This window comes from Danio aesculapii, chromosome 23 (assembly GCF_903798145.1).
Source record: "Danio aesculapii chromosome 23, fDanAes4.1, whole genome shotgun sequence".
Classification (NCBI taxonomy): domain Eukaryota; kingdom Metazoa; phylum Chordata; class Actinopteri; order Cypriniformes; family Danionidae; genus Danio; species Danio aesculapii.
Genome location: NC_079457.1, coordinates 21,429,014 through 21,448,069, shown reverse-complemented (window position 1 = coordinate 21,448,069; position 19,056 = coordinate 21,429,014). Strand labels below are relative to the sequence as shown.

General features: G+C 35.8%; 1 protein-coding gene across 1 annotated transcript in view; it reads right to left on the bottom strand.

Annotated features, from left to right (window-relative positions):
* The window catches only part of adcy6b (adenylate cyclase 6b), a 64,838-nt gene that overhangs the window by 42,666 nt on the left and 3,116 nt on the right, over positions 1 to 19,056 (bottom strand). The window contains exons 2-4 of the mRNA XM_056449609.1: positions 15,610 to 15,806; positions 12,357 to 13,245; positions 3,857 to 3,885 (exon numbers count right to left, since the gene is read on the bottom strand). Coding sequence (XP_056305584.1) covers positions 3,857 to 3,885; positions 12,357 to 13,244 — 917 coding nt within the window. The 5' untranslated portion in view covers position 13,245; positions 15,610 to 15,806. The remainder of the gene's footprint in view (positions 1 to 3,856; positions 3,886 to 12,356; positions 13,246 to 15,609; positions 15,807 to 19,056) is intronic.

Here is a 19,056-nt window from a genome sequence, read left to right as displayed (position 1 = left end):
TCACCATCGTGGAACAGGTTAACCCCGTCACCTACAAACTACAATTACCCTCTCACTACCGTATTCACCCTACATTCCACGTATCACTCCTGAAACCCTATCACGATCCTGTTCTTCCCTCCACAGAGCCTGACCACGAAGAGGAACCCCCTCCTCCACTGCTCCTAGAAGAAGGAGCCGTCTACGCAGTGAAGGAGATCTTGCGTTCCCGACGTCGTGGTGGCCAGTTGGAGTACCTGGTGGACTGGGAAGGGTACGGCCCCGAAGAAAGGACATGGGTTCCCAGAGCTGATATTCTCGATCCTAGTCTCATGGTGGAGTTTCATGAGAGCCACCCTGAGTTCCCAGCGCCTAGAGGCAGAGGGAGACCACCACGGCGTCGGAGGTGTCGGCCCTCAGGAGCGGGCCCTGGGGAGGGGGGTACTGTCATGGATTGGTCAGGCTCTCACGACCCCCACTCACGAAGATCACCATCACCTGACTTCTAATGAGCACACAGCTGCATCACATTCACGAGCACCAGATAAAAGCACAGCACTCCAGTCGCTCATTGTCCGGGCTCGTCTCGACGAAAGCGGACAACTGAGCGACCACTCAGCGTAGTCATCCTCAGTTAAAACAAACGATTTACTTACCTGTTCTCTTTGTATTCCTCCTAGTCTTCCTGGTCCTCCCGAATCGTCCTGTCTTCCAGTCCTTCCAAGTCTGTGTCATCCTCTGTCAGCTGTATCTGGTGTGTGCTGTCCATCCTCGTGTATTCCTGTTACCCAGCCACGGAGGAAAAGACCCCAACATCATTCCTGATCCTCCTGGCTATCCTTCATGTGCTCCTTGTTGTCATTTAATAAACACCCTAACGTTTCCTTACCTCTGTCTCCTGTCCGCTTCATAACAAATGTACACCGCTGTGAAGTACTTTTGTTTTTGTTTTATTCTTGTATGCATTGCAGGCACGTTTCTGGCCTAAAGCAAGCAACCATTTAACTCAGTGGCCCTTCGCTGTAGAGCGTAACAAGGGTTTTAATTAAATGTTTTCGTGGGTAATCTTTGGTGAAATGTTATGACTAACAATATTATTCTCTGCCTGTTTTTATAACCCAGTTTCTTAACATCAGGGAACAAAAACACTAGAGCAATAAACAAACAGGAAAACGCAAAACAGCTTCTGTGCCACAATAATTAACATTTACCACCATTATTGGAATCCTAATACGTGATATTTGGCAGTCAAAGTGCTAAAACCCAGTATTTGCTTCGAGTGCAAAAGCCCCGGTCATTAGGAAAGCATAGAGAGTCTGCTATTACAGCCTCGGTGAGATCTGCATTCAAAATGTTATAATTAGCAGTGCTATTATATTATATTATTATTATCACCAGACTCATATCGAGCACAACACCATTGCACTCATTGTTAGATCCTAATTTATGACACCTCCTGCGCTGATCAGTCGGACACGGTTGTTGAACCGTTCAGAGTGTAGCAAGTGCTAATCTTGAGCTTGACCCAAAGTCAGCCAGGAGTTTTGATTGATCGCTCAGCAGGCAAAACAGCTGTTGGCACTACAATTTTCAGACTTGCGGGTGTTAGCGCTGCATTTTGTGGCTACGTTGTTCACCATTTCTGAAATCTAATTTGTTTTCGAAGAGATAATCTGGAGATAAAAATCCATTCCACTTAGTTAATTTTTGTTCTGACTCAGATATGCTTAATTATTTCCATTCCTTTAAGGGATATTTCACTGAAAAATGTCAAATCTGTCATCATTTCCGAACATGCATGTCTTTAAGCTATGACCTTTTTTTCTGTGTGATGTTTTTAGATGCAACAAGTCCATACAATTGGGTAAATGGTACTTAGATTGATATTGGGTTCACTGACCTCCAAACAACAACAACAACAAACCACAACATTTTTGTTATACAAGTTTGGACTGAAATGAGTGAGAGTGAAATAAGTGTGCTTTTTTCCCTAACCAACTGTGCCAAATTAAATAAATACATGCATAATAAATTATTATGACTGTATAATAAAAACACATGTAATTGTATCATTTTAATAGAGCTAAAGTATATTTCTCAGAAAAATAAATAAGAAATTAAAAGCCATAACTATTATTTATGCCGTCATGTTTCTCAGTTCACATATGACAAAAAGGTTATTTTTCAAGCCAGTGCAAGCCACATATTTGATAACTGTTCATTCTTTTCTTGAAGCAGGTTTTGATAAATATTAAATACTACACAAATCTTAATGCGACTTTAGGAACACCTAGTTAATAATTAAGAGATTTCTCTCAACATTTTAAGAATATATTTAAGGTGTTGCTTCCTTCATCTTAAAAGTCAGTTCAACTTACATTCATTAAACTGACGTTATAATTATGTTATTTAATAATATCATTATGTAACGATATAATTTAACTTATATGAGATTCAACTTGTTTTAAATTGGAAATATTATTAACTTCTTGACATAAAAGGTTTTCCTGACTTATTGATAGGTTACCGTGAATACACATCTAATTATTGTTTATTGATAGTAAGTAGCTGTTTATAATAGTTTTTGTGGTGTATGGTTAAGGGATTTACAAATATATTCATCCAGAAGTAGCCATTAATATGTGCTTAGTTCATAAGCACAAATAAACGAGAAATATGCATGCTAATAAGAAAGGAATTAAAAGGATAGTTCACCCAAAATTGTTGATTACCTCCCTATTTTTTTTTTCATCATGTGGTTTTAAACCTTTATGGAGTTTCTTTCTTCTTTTGAACTCTTTGTCTGCTGGTCGATGGTACCCATTGAGTTCCAAAGGTAAAAACATTACCATGGGAGTTACTAGGTACCAGCTTTCAGCATTCTTCAAAACATCTTCTTTTGTGTTCAACAAAAGAAAGAAAATCTGTATTGAACAAATGAAGGGTTAGAAAATGATGAAAGGTTTCGTTTTTTTGGTGAACTATGCCTTTAATGTTCAATATGCTCCCTAATTTAAAGTGTAACCAAATCATTATAATAAATTCTGGAGAACCACCAACTAGTGAAACTACAAAAAATATGTTAAAATATCACCCAATCCTCATACTGTGGCACAGTGGGTAGCCCAAATCGCCTCACAGCAAGAAGGTCGCTGGTTCGAGCCCTGGCTGGGTCAGATGGCATTTGTGTAGAGTTGCGCTATAGATAGGTATGAGTAGTGTATGTGTGTGAATGCAAGAGTGTATGGGTGTTTCCCAGTGTTGGGTTGCGGCTGGAAGGGCATCCGCTGCATAAAACATATGCTGGATAAGTTGGTGGTTCATTCCGCTGTGGCGACCGATGATTAATAAATTGACTAAGCCGAAAAGAAAATGAATGAATAAATGAATGAATGAACCCTCATAAAACTTGACTTTGTATTTATCTATAACTCTGTTATTTTAGACCAGCATGACACCATCAGTGTCCTTGAGAGTACATCTTCAATTTTCCTAAACAAAAGCACTTTTAATAAGACACTGATGTACAGTTAAAATGCAGGAGTAAAGTGCAGTAATCTGTTTCTCGGCTGCAGTGGAATGAGCATTTGTGAATCTCTAATGTAATACAAAACAACTCATAGTATTATAAGTTTTTCCCCTTGAGCTCGCTACCGTACACACTGCAGGCATCTGGCTAAAATGTCACTCTCTTTTTTAAACTCAATAACAGGTGCTAAATTGAATTCTGCATTATTTTCACCTACAGAATTATCCCACAACGTCAATGTTTACAGTCATGACCATGATGAATTTCTCTGGAATTCTGCTTGAATTTATTTTCAGGAGAGAACACATATTTTAGTGCATTCAGCAACGCATTGGTTAATTTACTCACTATATACAAGCGTGTAACCAGGTCTCAGGCTAAAAATAACACATTCAGATTGGTATTGAAAAAGCTGTATGTCGCTAATTGGCGGGTTGCTTCATGAGCCTAGTTTAACCCCACAAGACAATGCTGCAACAAAAGCCACAGAACAGGTGCTAGAATAGTCTGGACATTTTTTTCGACCAAAAAAACCTGGATCACATAGCCGAATATTGACAGCCTGTCAATAAGCAGTCAGCTAACCAAACATCCATGTTTTTATCACATTTTTATTGTATTTTTAACCTATTTAATTTTTTATTTGTTGGAAGATAATTGGATTGTGAAAACATCAGAACCAAAACTGAATGCAAGAATGCAGGTCTACTGAAATGCTAATGATAAACATGATCCAAAAGCCTTTTGGTGGCTTAAGTGATGTCAAAAGTTTGTTTTAGGTATGGGTGATAGTACCAAATAAAGTTTCATATCTGTAAATTCAATAAATTAAGAGTTTATTCATATTGACCACATGTTATATATATTGGTTTCATATTTCTCACTTTATTTAGAATTTCTTCAGGGAAAATGTTTGATTAAAAATGTAGGAACGTAAAATAAATATTAATAAAATAGAGTACACTTCAAAAATTAATGATTACAGGTTCAACATAACAATAAAGTATGTTGCTAAATAAAATGCAAAATGTAGACATTGCACTTGACTGAGACTTTTTCACAATGTTGTCAGCGGTCTGCCTCCCCATAATGGTGAAATATTGTGCTCATAATTTTTTTTTTTTCAAATTTGCATAAATAATTATAGCACAAAATAAATGAGCATCATATGAAACAACAAAAAAAAAAGTATCCATATGAGATCCCATTGCACAGCTCTATATCTTGTTTCAGAGGAAAAGTAAAGAACACATTTTTTATTATATCTGTTTTAATGGAATGTTAAATCATGCATAGTAAGATTGATTGGAGAGTGAAAACCAGGCCATGCCAAAGTCAAAGCCAAAAACGTTAGCTAAAACAGCTTTTTAGCAAACTATTTTACATTATCTCATAGTCTGTCATGTGGTGTCATCACACAACACAAACTTCTTTCAGAGAAAAAAGTTCCAGATTTGATTTGGAACATTGTTAAATGATTCAGAATACAATTGATTGTATTATAAAAAAAGAAAACAGAGCCAATACTAAGCGCGAGTTTGCTAACCTAAAAGCTATGTAGCTAATGATTATCATTATCCAATAGCCTGAATGGAAGTGGCACAAGAGTTGTCATCGCAAGAGAATGTTTGTTTCAGAGGGGTAGGGAAAAAGTAATAAAATGTTCACAATTAGATTGTTATAACATGCAGTAAGACCAAAATTATGCAATAGTCTGTAATTAATCTAAATATTCTGTAAACAGCTCAACCATATTTAGCCTTTCCTAGTTTATTTCAAAAGCTCAAGTGGTCTGGCAAATAGTATATAGTGCAAAAACTGGATTCAATCTATCATTTAAAGGGGTGGTCCAGAATATATATTTTAAGGCTTGGTTGTGTTTATAAAATGCAAGGCAATGTGTGCTAATACTACATTTGTAAAAAATTACGTTATTTGTTCACATATCTTACTTTGATTATATACAGCTACTCAGCTAACATGAAAACGACTGTCATATTTCCTAGTTCCTCCGAAAGCCCGCCCTGAAGAGGCTCTGATTGGTCAGTTACCATAACATGCTGTGATTCGCAGATCGGCTCCACATTACCAGAAAAAGCGCTACACCCCTATAAACACGATCAATTTTAACAAATAACAACACTTACAGGTTGTGGCTCACAATACACAGCTTCTTCTATTATGGTTGGAGCTGCTCCTTCTTTGAGGAGTTTTTAGCCGAATCCAGCACGGAACTGGGAGAGATTCTGGAAGAGAATTTTTTTATAATTCTCTGGAACATTATTAAAATTAAACCGTAAGCACTTATGTCTTTGTGTCATGTCCTTTGGAAGCCCAAATACAGAAACGGAAGGAGCTCTGTGGAAATAGCAGCCATTTTAGCTTTCTCTGCTTTAACATTACAGCGCCTCTGGCCACGCCCCTTCACTGCGCAGGGTGTGTGCTCGAGATGAATGTGCAAATGCAGAAGCGTTTGTGATCTAACTAACCCGGATGTATTTTTTGTAGTCCACTAACTTCGTTCGCTGTTGGCTTTGCTAAGCTAACTCTGTCTCCCTTTGCACTGAACTTTGAGCATATTTCATTCAGAGATGTTGTTTATGTTCACACATCTATATTACACATCAACTAAAGTTTAAAATATGATATCATAGTGGACCACCCCTTTAATAAAAACTCCATTCATTTATTTATTTATTTTCCTTTGGCTTAGTCCCTGATTTATCAGGGGTCACCACAGTGGAATGAACCACCAACTACTCTGGCATACACAGCGGATGCCCTTCCAGCCGCAACTCAGTACTGAGAAACACTAAAAACACTATAAAAACCCCAATAAAAGATTTACAAAATACACTTTAAATGTTTTAGACGGCCACACTATGTGAAAAGGCAACTTTCTACAAGTACTTCATGTCAATTCCCCAGATGCACAGTGAAATCAATTAAATACCTTCCCTGTCAGCCACCAGCACAGAACTGTAAGTGAGCAGCAGTGTGAAGCTGTTCACCCACACAGCGGCGCGTCATGAACATAAAGCCTTCCACAACTGAGGGCCCTCTCATGAGCCCTGTTGTCAAAAGGGAATTGGTGACTACAACTGAGAGACACAGCAAGCCAAAGAAAGGCCCTCGCTGGCTTGTCTTTTTTTTTTCAGCCCAGCACGTCAGTCTGGCGCTATTTCATACTGTCGATCCGCAGCCATTCCTGTCACCACATTCCACCCCATCAGTGTGTATCTTCACAAAGACAGCCATTGTCCCGCTGGCGATCGCCCACTGACCTGCTCTATCTGCCCTGCGCTGCTGGTCATCTCAGAGGGACACGCAAACAACACAGCGAGGAGCAGCGTAGGGGTGTGAGGGGGATGGCCGGGGACACAGGCAATGGTGAAGCCAGAGAGATAAAGGGAGTGAACAGTAGATGAGTTTTCTGCATTTCTGAGATTAGCCCGTTTTGCTACATGACGAAAAGCTGGTGTCCCATTTGCTGACTCCTTGGCCTTGCATATATACTAACTGGTCTTTGAGCAACTAGCAAGCCAATGGTTTATGTTGAATTTAATAGTGATATAGTGCTTTGAGGGAGAATTTAGAGTGAAAATTTGCATAAAAGGTTATGTATTAGGTTTTTATCATGACGAAACTCTTGTTAAACAAATTCTATGTAATAATAACATATTCCTAGACATTTACAGTAAAACTTCAACCGCCCTTGCTGCTGTATGGAAATAGAAACTATACAAAGAATATTAATATTTATATTCTAAATATTAATATTTAAAATATTAAATATTTTACCCTTTTTTCAAGATTTAAGATTGTGTCTCCAGAATGTGTCTGTAAAGTTTCAGCTCAAAACACCCATCAGATTATTTATTATACCTTTTAGATTATTGGAATTTTCTGCTCTTAACACTACATAGCTGTTTTTGTTGCCTGTGCCTTTAATGCTAGTTCTTCCCGCCCACCGTTTCAGAGTGTGCTTCAATCTCTGTCTCGGCTGCATCAGATAAACAGCACAGTGACAGACATGAAGAAAGCAGATCTCACGTAACATTTGTGGGAAATACTACAGCAAGAACTGTATTTATTGTGGAGTTAATTCAAGCCTTTCGATGAGTCAATGTCGTTATAAAGTTCACGCATTCACACACACACACGCAGCACACACTTTTAACTTTGCACTGTTTTTGAACGGCAAATGTGACAGGATACACATTACTATCCACTGCTGTATGGATATCCGTTATGTTAATGTACAAAATAAACCTGATTTAATGTCCACAAACCAGGATTGAAGCGTCTTCTGTGAAGCGTCTTCTGTGTGGTGAGAGTAAAGCCGGTAAAATCGCTGTAATTCATTACAAACATGCACCGTTTTAAAAACATTTTAAACTTGTTAAACTCATTCTTGATCACATTTGATGATGATTGGTGATCACAGAAAGCTGAACAGATCTTTTAATCCCAGTTGCTTTGCGCAAGCCTGTCTTCTTTATATGATTATACACATTACAACAGAGACATGTTAATATTTGCCTTTCAATCAATTCGGTGGGTGAGTAAACTGTGCACCTACAGTACATCACGTTGCGGTGGGCCTCAAAATCCTATTTTAACATCAGGAAATTAAAAAAAGACATATTGTGTTTACATCACCCCGATATGACTGTGGACACACTATACAATTCTGTCCAAACAGCTTACAAAAGATGACTTTCGTCATAGGTGCCCTTTAAAAAAAACTTAAAATAGACAACTTCCCATTATTATACTGACCTTGTGTTTCACATTTTTTATGCTTGTTTTAATTGATGGCTAGTTTTAAATGGTTGGATATCTTACATCTAGATTTGTAAAGGTAATCTTAAAAATCAAAAACTAATAATTATATTAAATGCACTTTTTAGAAATATTAATAAACATTTCTTTTTATGGTGCTCACCAATGCTTCATTTATTTGATCAACAGAACAGTAAAAACCTCAATGTTACAATTTACAGTTTTTAAATCCTGATTTTAATCATTTCAATATATTTTAAAATGTCTTTTATTTATGGGAGGGCAACATTAGATTCTTCGGAAAATCATATTATTATGCCAATCACATAATGATGTGTAGGTTTCTTTGATGAACAAAATAGCTGAAATGAACTTTGTTCATTTGAAAAAAAAAAATCTGAATCTTGATTGATTAATTAAGAATTAATTAGGGATTCACTATTTTCCCGCAGTCACACTAGTTTGAGCATGCAAAATTCTGTCATACGGTGCTGCGAAAGAGGGCAGGATTAAAGAAATTGATAAGACATTAAAAAAAAGTGAACGAATGAATACATTTTGGTACAAATTTTTCAAAGCTTGATTATACAAATATAATGGACAACTGATTTCATTTTAAAACATTAACTGCAGAAATCAAGGCAACTGCAAGAAAGCATCTACATCTTTCTTTTTGAAAAAATTCTATTGCAAATGGCAATTCTTAAGTCCTCTTTTACACAGTAAAAAATTCCCAGAATCCTTATCTTTACTCAAGCAAAACCTTTTCTAAAGTGCAAATCTATCAAAACCCTCATGGCCAACAGAACACATCGTAAGTTTGTAGGGTTGTCATGATACTGGAATTCGGTACTAATCGATACTGAAATTTATTTTTAAAAATGTCCATTTCCTGTAACATTCATAAACACAATGGCAAATCAGCGATGTTTAAGAACACAGTGAACAGTGCTTGAATGTTAGCGGGAAATGGACGTTTTTATAATTTCAGTATCAATTGGTACCAAATTCCAGTATCGTGACAACCCTTTCAAGTAGTGGAAAATCCATTTATTTACCAGCTTTAGAACATTAAAAACAATTTAGCCGTAATAACATTAATTTATCGGATGATATGGCAGCTTATAGTGCATCAACTAAACAAAATTACTGCTCTCAAACATTTGTAGGCCATTGATATAGCAAACATCATGATATATTAGTTTTTGCAAACAAACCGCTCACTCTAGATGTGCAGATTACTAGAATACACAACAAGTCCTTCCATCCTCAACCCAATGCACTTTGAAACAAGTGTCCACAGAGCAAACACGGACAAAATACACCTTCTCTGCTCGCTGTGACAGAGCATTTACATAAGGCACTAAGCAGCCACACAAGCGCCGGACTTTTGTCCTGCATTGATTGCCCACAGGGCTGGAACCTATCCCAAATGTCTATGACGAGAATCCACAAGTACATGCTCCGGGGGGCACAGCCCGAGTCAATCAGCAGCCATTATCCCAATCCATTTCTAGCGTGCTGAGTGCCAAGTAGAGAGCCCACAACCCAGCTGTCTAAGAAGCTAACACACAAAAACCCAAGTTCACTGAACCAGCATTAATAATGTCAGCAGCACTACTAGATCACATCGAACATGGGCTAATATTGCATTTTAGCCGCTGCATGGAAACATTGCGTGCTACTGCATCATACTACGAGCAGTGAAGGACAAAGCCAAGTCTGAAAAGAGACGAGAAAAAGAGAAGTCTGAAACTGTCGTGCCAGGCATTCCTTTAAAAGTACTGAAACAATCAAAGCTTTCAAACAAAAACCAATTATCCACTAAACTCTGGGACTTCTAAGAACGGGGAGATGTGAGAGATAGTGCCTTCGGTTGATCAGATGCTTGGAGTTTATTCTCTAGCGCTGTGTTGAGTTGCGACATGTGGTACAAATAACGTGCAATTCTTTTCTTCTAAATGTTCTGGTGCCAATACATGCGTACAAAAACAAATCGCTTTCATGCTGGGAATTTTCCTGTTTATTAGAGGAATAAATCAGCCAAAATGAATATTCAGTCATTATAAGCTAACCCTCATGTCATTTCTAACGCCTTTTAATATTGTACTGTGGAACAATTCTGAGAATATTTTGATGAATTACTCTGCAGATCAAAGCTGACAAGCTCAATGAGGACAAACATCAAAAGCACCATTAAACCATCATAAAGTCAGTGTGATTAACTCCCTCAGTTGAGAACAACTTTGTAAAAATTAAGCATCATCTTTGGTGACAAAGCACAACTGAACCAACGTTTTGAAATGAACCACAATTTTGTCTTACTTTTTAAAAATTGCAATAAACAGTAGTAGTCAATCCAAAGTCGGCCAAGTCAATCCCCTAAGCTAAATCCGATTAAGCATGCATTTCACTTGCTGAAGACAAAACTGAAGGAAAAATGCCGCTAGAACAATCAGAAACTAAAGACAGTTGGAGTAGAGGCCTGGCAGAGCATCACCAGGGATGAAACAGTGTCTGGTGAGGTCTATGCATTCCAGACTTCAGGCTGTAATTGACTGCAAAGGATTTGCAACCAAGTATTAAAATTAGAAAGTTTGATTTATGATTATTATTCTGTCTCATTACTTTTGGCCCCTTAACAAGTGGGAGGCACATATGCAAACTCTTGTATTTCCTATACCATTCACCTGATTTGGAGGTAAATACCCTCAAGTCAAAGCTGACAGTCTGAAGTTAAATTAATTTTATTTCAAATCCATTGTATTGGTGTATAGAGCCAAAAATGTTTGAATTGTGTTGTCCCAGTATTTATGGACCTGACTGTGTGTGTTTGTGTGTGTGTGTGTGTGTATATATTCATACTATTGAAGTTGAATTATTAGCCCCCCCCCCTTTTTTTTTTATATATATATATATATATATATATATTTATATTTCCCAAATTATGTTTAACAGAGCAAGGAGATTTTCACAGTATGTCTAATAATATTGTTTCTTCTGGAGAAAGTCTTATTCATTTTATATTAGCTAGAATAAAAGCAGTTTTTAATTTTTTAAAAAACATTTTAAGGTCAAAGTTATTAGCCCCTTTAAGCTATTTTTTTTTCGATAGTCTACAGAACAAACCATCATTATACAATAACTTGCCTAATTACCCTAACCTGCCTAGTTAACCTAATTAACCTAGTTAAGCCTTTAAATGTCACTTTAAACTGTATAGAAGTGTCTTGAAAAATATCTAGTCAAATATTCTTTTCTGTTATCATTGGAAAGATAAAACAAATCAGTTATTAGAAATGAGTTATTAAAAACTATTATGTTCATTATGTTTATGTTCATGGTATTGAAGCCATGGTTTGATCTGGTTTGGTTCAGTTTGCTGAAGGGGCAGGGCTTGTGCTGTGGCACCAGCAATGTTATAGAACACTAGATTTACATGTTCGATATGAGAGTATTGCGGTTTGTACTGCAGAGATTTTATCACTTCTTTCTGTTGTTTTTTTTTTTACAAAAAAGTAAGAAGATATGGATTATTAGGAAATAATGATTAATTTACATTAACATTATGTTTTATTCTGTTCTTTGGACTTTAGAATACATGAAATATATTGCATATGGAGCACGTTATATGTTTTTTGTTCTTTCTGTAGCTTGTCAGGCATGGTCTCTGTGGACAACTTGGAGGAGTGCAGTAATAATGATTCTCTGAAAAATCCTCTACTTCTCAAAGAAAACCAAGATACAGTAAATGTAGAACAACTTGAGGGCTAAGTGTATATATATATATATATATATATATATATATATATATATATATATATATATATATATATATATATATATATATATATACACATATATACATACATATATACATTATATATATATATATATATATATATATATATATAAATAAATAAATAAATGTGTGTGTGTGTGTGTGTGTGTGTGTGTGTGTGTGTGTGTGTGTGTGTGTGTGTGTGTGTATAAAAGGGTATACTATTAACATATCATATAACAAATTAACATTTCTGTAAAGGATTGAGAACCAGATAATTACCTGTTTGTAAAGGAAGCTATCCTCAAGGTTAAATCTCCATGCCATAACGATGTGAATGGTGGACAGAACAGCTCCGGTGATCACTGCGGCCCTCATTCGCACGGGCAGCAGCGTGTAGATGATGTAGATGAAGAAAACGGTCCACCAGATCCCTTCAGGCATGCTGGGCGGATCCACCATCAACAGGCCAAACACCTGCACCACCACCAGCACCCCCATCACCAAGTAGCTCACAATCCACATGTAGTCCTGATGAAAGCCATTTCTGTTACACACCACCATCAAAGTCAAGAACAGACCCATGGCTACAGAAAGCACTGAAGCGTATGCCACGTCTGGGGGACCCTGGACACAGTGAAACGCCAGCATGACCCCACAAACCACAACCAAAACCCCCATCAGCATTGTGAGAGAGCTCTGATTGAGTCTGAAGAAGTACCGCTGATACAGTCGCTCCAGTTTGGCTGACTTGAACTTTTTGGACTGAAAAATGTGTGCTAGACGGAAGAAGCAAGTCAAAAAACACCTGTCAGGACCCTTCCTCTCCTCTCCGGCGACATCAGGGTCGTCACCGTTTTTTGTTTGCCTCGTCTCAGCATCTTCAAAGGCCAAGTCCACGGCTCTCAGACCCACATCGCCCTTCCTGCCATAATGGTCTTCCTGCCAAACGCAGCGTGTGCTGAAGTTGCTGCTGGTGGCGCCCCCTGCTGCACGGGAGTAGTGTTGTGATGGGGCCTCCATAGACTCCGGGTCCCGTAGACAGCTCATGTAGCGTGGGTTACACAAGGACGAGCCCCTTTTATGCCTTGATTTTCTTCCATTGCGTTCACCCCATGCTGTCTTGTGGTTGTCCACTCTTGCAGCTTTAAAGCCATTGACCCAAGACATTCTGACAAGATAAAGAGATAAGCATGTCTATCAGAAGAGCATAATTGCTTGAAGGGTTAGCTCATCACAACATGCAAATTTACTCACCTTCATGCCATTCCAAACTTATAAAACTTTTATCTGGGAGATTTCTTGCACTCCATAGAAAGTCTGACCACATAAAATTCTGAAGCTTCTCAATGTTAATGGAGAGATCAATCCATATGAACCAAATGCTATACAGTAGTCAACATTTGAAGTGGATCAAAAACCAATCCAAGTCCTCTGGAAAAAAACGCATCAAATATAGATGATGAACAGATTTAATTTAGTTAATTTAGTTTAAGTTTTGCTCGCATAAAACATTGGTCAGCAAACTTACACAGATGCTTCGAAACTACTTGACATTCAAGAACAAGCCATATTGGTTCTTGCAGAGGCTAAAATAAGCTGTGTGACGTGCAATAATGAACTTCATTGGTTCTTGCAAAAGCTTAGACTCAAGAATGAATCTCATTGGATCTCACAAGCCAAGCAAGCATGCTTAATCTTCAGTAATTAATGCTAAAATGTAAATAAAACCAAAATGCAATCTGTTCACCATGTATAAATGATCAACACTCCTCAGAAGTCTTCAGAAACCACTTAATTCATAGAGATTTCTTTTTTATTTCTTTTCGATTCATTTTTTAATCCATCTATGAAGTTTCTCAAGCATCAGAGATTTGGGTGAATAGACTTCCAATAGAAGGAAAGAAACTGGGCAGATTTTACTTTAAACAATCATTAGATTAACACATTTCTAATTGGCTTGGCTTGTATATATACACTACCAGGCTGAAGTTTGGGGTATTTTTTTTTTTTTAAAGAAAATTATTCTGTTCATCAAGGCAGGATTTATTGAAAGTTAAAAAAAATACTTATTTATTGTTAAATACTTATTTATTAAATATTTACTTATTACTTATTGTATGTAGTTTTAAATGAAATTATTAGCCCAGTCCTTATTGCTTTTATTACTATTACCATTAATAATGATAGTTAATATTAGTGTGATTTCTGAAGGATCATGTGACTCTGAAGACTGGAGTAATGAAGCTGATTTATTTTATAGTGCAATAACGTTTCACAATTTTACAATTAGTACTGTATTTTTCTTAAAATAAACGCAGCCTTGGTGAGCAGAATAAGCTTATTTTAAAACATCCTACTGACCATAAATTTTTGACTGGTAGTGTCTATATGTATTACTAATTTACACATATATACATATTTACTAATTTACACACACACACACACACACACATATATATATATATATTAGGGGTGTAAGGATACACCAATGCCAAGGTTCTGTTAATTTCATGTTTTTGAAGCTACGATACGATTTGTTTCAGTTTAGTTTGCTGAAGGGGCAGGGCTTGTGTTGTGGCACCAGCAATGTTATGGAACACTACTTACAGATTCGATATGAGAGACATGTACCTATGGATTGCTAGGATATAATTATTAATTTCTATTAACATTATGTTTTATTCTGTTCTTTTGACTTTAGAATACATGCAATATATTGCAAATGGAGCATTTTATATGTTTTTCTCCTTTTTGGAGCTTGTCAGGCATAGTCTTGGTCATGGACTTCTGTAGTAACAGCAACTTGGAGGAGTGCAGTAATAATGATTCTCTGAAAAATCCTCTACCTCTCCAAGATAACAAGATACAGTAAATGTGAAACAATTTGAGTGCTAAGTATATATATGGGGATACAATTAAGTTTCATATAACATATTAACATCATTTTCTGTAAATGATTGAGAACCAGATAATTACCTGCTTGTAACACATTTCTAATTGGTTTGTAACAACAGTTTTAGCAAAAGCTATTCCATGGGAATTTCCATGCTTGTAAAATCCTACATAATCATTCAAATTTGTCTACAAAATTAAAACAATATTTCACCCATAAATGCCAAATTACTCACTATTTACTCAGCGGTTCCAAACCTTTATGAGTTTCATTTAATCTGTTGAATGCAAAATTAGACATTTAGAAGCTGAACACCTGTAACCACTAACTTCCACCAAAAAACACAGAATACTACAGAAATCAATGGTTACTAGTTCCCAGCTTTCTTCAAAATGTCTTCTTTTGTGTTCAACAGAAGAAAGAAAGTCAAACAGGTTTTGTAGCAAGCAAAGAGTGAGTAAACGATGACAGAATTTTCAATTTGAGGTGAACCATCCCTTAAATTTCAAACATTTAAATGTCAAAAGAAGCTAATTTACAGATCGCAAAAGGCAAATTCAGTCAATTGTGTTTAAACTTTTAACAGGCAGCGTATTTACACAACGAATGTTGCCAAGTAATTTAGCGAGGCTGACTTACCTGTGTGGCTTCCCCTTTGTGTGGCGGCACGGCTCTTTTTAGCAAGGCACTGCATTTACTCTATTGTTCAGAGATAATATTACCAGCATCTTTTTGAGCACAGGGTTGGTTGAGTTTCGGGACACCCACTTAAACACAGGGTCAACAGAAAATCCTCCTATATTGCCAAGATCTTTGCATCTCTCAGCCACCTGAGTCTGTTGGTACAACAAAAACAGAGCAGATGCAGGATGAGCGGAGCATGTAAATGGGGGGAAAAAGCACAACAGCCCTCTCTGAGATTACCAGGATCTGATTACCGCTAATAACTTTCATTAATAGCTGTTGCTGAATTAGCTGTTGACATTAATATGGGTTCATGCATGTTTATGCCTCAATAGGTTAGTAAAGAGTATTGATTTCAAGCTGTAATTAACCGAATACTCTGCTTTCTCAGAAATGTCAATTGAGGTGAAAGCAAATAAAAAGCGTTGAAAATAAAAAAAGAAGATGCTGAAAGAGTCCAATCAATCTCACGATAAATCTGGTGAATGCGTAAGGGGGGAAAAAACACCACAAATGCAAGCATTTAAGAAGACTTAGGTTAATCCTGCTGTCAAATTTCCTAGGATTAGACTTTCAAAGCCAGCCACAAAAACAGTGCATTTTAAGACAGAGAGTTTTTCCCAAAATATAAACACAGGCCAGTTTTTAGCTTGCTGTCTGACAACAAAGGACTTACTGCCCATAAGTCATCATAAGTCAACACTCTGTAATTCAGTTTAAATTGTCCATGCTTCCCCAAATTTGCTCAGATGAGTCACCACTTTACCTCATGTCAGGGGTATTAGTGACTTCAAGCCTTTTTTTCAGATGACGAACAGTGGAAACTAAATAAGACTTGACCAACTCTAGTTCAGCTTAGAAATGAAATCTACACCCACAAAGACATTGAGTAGATACAGTATTTTGTTCTTAAAATGTCTTTAAATATTTGTTCCAATTCTAAACATAATTCTACAAACCTTTTTTAAGCAAAAAAAAAAATGTGCCACTATTTTTACCACAATTTGCAGAACATACCAACCATCATGTCATTCAGTGCAGCAAAATATTAAATACCATATTTTGTTTCATATTTAGAACAAGAATCATTTGCTTACAGACCCTTTTTATCCTTTATCCTAAAGACCATCATAGTGCAGCCCCCACTTCATACAAAGTAATTCTAATTTTAAAACTTACTGTGGTTCTGTCCTTCAAAACACTATTTTACCACTTTCTCAGTTCTGAACATTGAATATTATTCTGCATGAACTCATTATTACTTATATACGGTAGTCAACATTTGAAGTGGATCAAAAAAAAGTTTTTCATAATCGTGCAAAGAGGAGAATGGGTGTTGTCCAACTTTTTTGATGCACATCAAATGTTGACTACTGAATATTAGTAAAATCAGAATACATCATTTGTTTAATTTTTTTTACATTATTTATCGTTTAACATATTTTTGACATTTTATTTGCAAGTTATGTTTAGTAAGGTCAGAATAAATATCACATTTTTACATAATACATTAAATACATGCATGTACATAAAATCACTTGAAATTGCACTTGAGAGAAACTTGAAAAGAAAATGACACATTGCAATATATGTTTATATATATATATATATATATATATATATATATATATATATATATATATATATATATATATATATATATATATATATATATATATATATATCCAATCAGGTTTTTTTGCCCTCGAGTCCGAGTCATTTGATTGGGCCAGTATAAGATTATGACGGTACGGTATGATAACCTTGGGTAAAAATATCACAAAATCACGGTATTGCGATTACTGCTCTAAAATAAACTATTTTTAAATGTCTGGGTTAAAAACTAAAACTTCTTTCCTATTTGAACACAACATATTTTATTTTGAGAAACATTTAAAATATTTTGGAGCAGTAGCTAAACATGTCAGGCTAAGTAATTCAAATAAATCATTGACTTCTGCAGTCTTCATTTGTTTCAAAAACAGATTTTTTTTACAATTTACAAAAAATGGCGTCTTTGGATATCTTTTCAGCTGGAGATTCTGTTGTCCTAAAAACTTAAATAAAAAACAATACGCATACCTCAGGGACGGTATAGCAGAAATTTTTTACGATTTAAAAACTTTGACTTTTCCAATCCTCGGTATACCTTGAAAACGATTATAGTTCATGACTATTTCTACCAATACCAAAACCCAATCAGATACTTCTATAATACGCAAAAAAAGAATAACGAAGAGTGAAGAAACAGGTGTTGTGCCGAGAAATGCACCCCCAGTGGTAAAATGCAACCCCTTCATAGACTTTCATTAACATTCTCAATCTAAATAAAAAAAACAGCCAAATTTAAAAATAATTGATTAAAACGTCGACTAATATGATTATTACTTTGATGAATCAAGCAAGAACAAGAAGTGAAATGCAGGTTTACAAATAAATGAAAAATAAAAATAAGGACTAATGACTGATAGACTGATGTAATGGGCCTGTTTGTAAAATTAGGCATTTTGGTGGGTTTTAAACAAAAGAAAAACATAAAATTGTTGTAGTTTTTAACTAAACCACACATTAAATAATTCACTTAAATTAATCTAATCAATATTGCACTTGAACTAAATCAATTTATTTATTTAAATGTATATCTTCTATAAGGTAAGGGTTCTATGGAACTCACCTCAGTCACTGTCATTAGTTGTCATAACTCTATTATTATTATTTTAATCAATTTAAGTTAATATTTGCACATTTCAGAGGTGGTGCATTTCATGGCAGGGGTGCGTTTCTTGGCACAACACTGGCATTGAACCAATAGCGTCTCTGCAACAAAGTGATGTCATGCCGTATGCATTGCTATTTCTGTGTGAAATCAAGAAAGATGTCTAACTCTGTGCCACCGCATAACTATAGAGGTGTTACAAAATAAAGAGAATATACATATATGACCACATATATATATTAATATATATTCAAGTCCTGATCAGGAGGTAACGTCCGATTCTGATCAAGTCTGAAACAGTGTGATCGAGTCTGGACATCCATCACTTTAGATTGATTAGGAAAGATTCTGCAGGGCGTGTATAAAATATAATAAACAAATCTACAAGAATAGATAAATTCAATTAGAAAAATATGCTAGTTAAATAAACAATGTTTTATTGTTTTCCGAAGAGTTTAAATGTATTCAGGTATGCAGTAATTAAATAATCAAATGTAAAATAATACCGCATAGTCTTTGTTTTATAAACAATTCAATTGTATTAATCGTTATAAATTTTTTTAAGTTACAAACGGTACGTTTTTTTTTTCATGCCTGAAAAGGGTTTTAAAAGCTAAGAAGTCACAGGTTTAAAAAAAAAAAACACTTGCAAAATGATCAATTATAATCCTCAACATTGCATATAA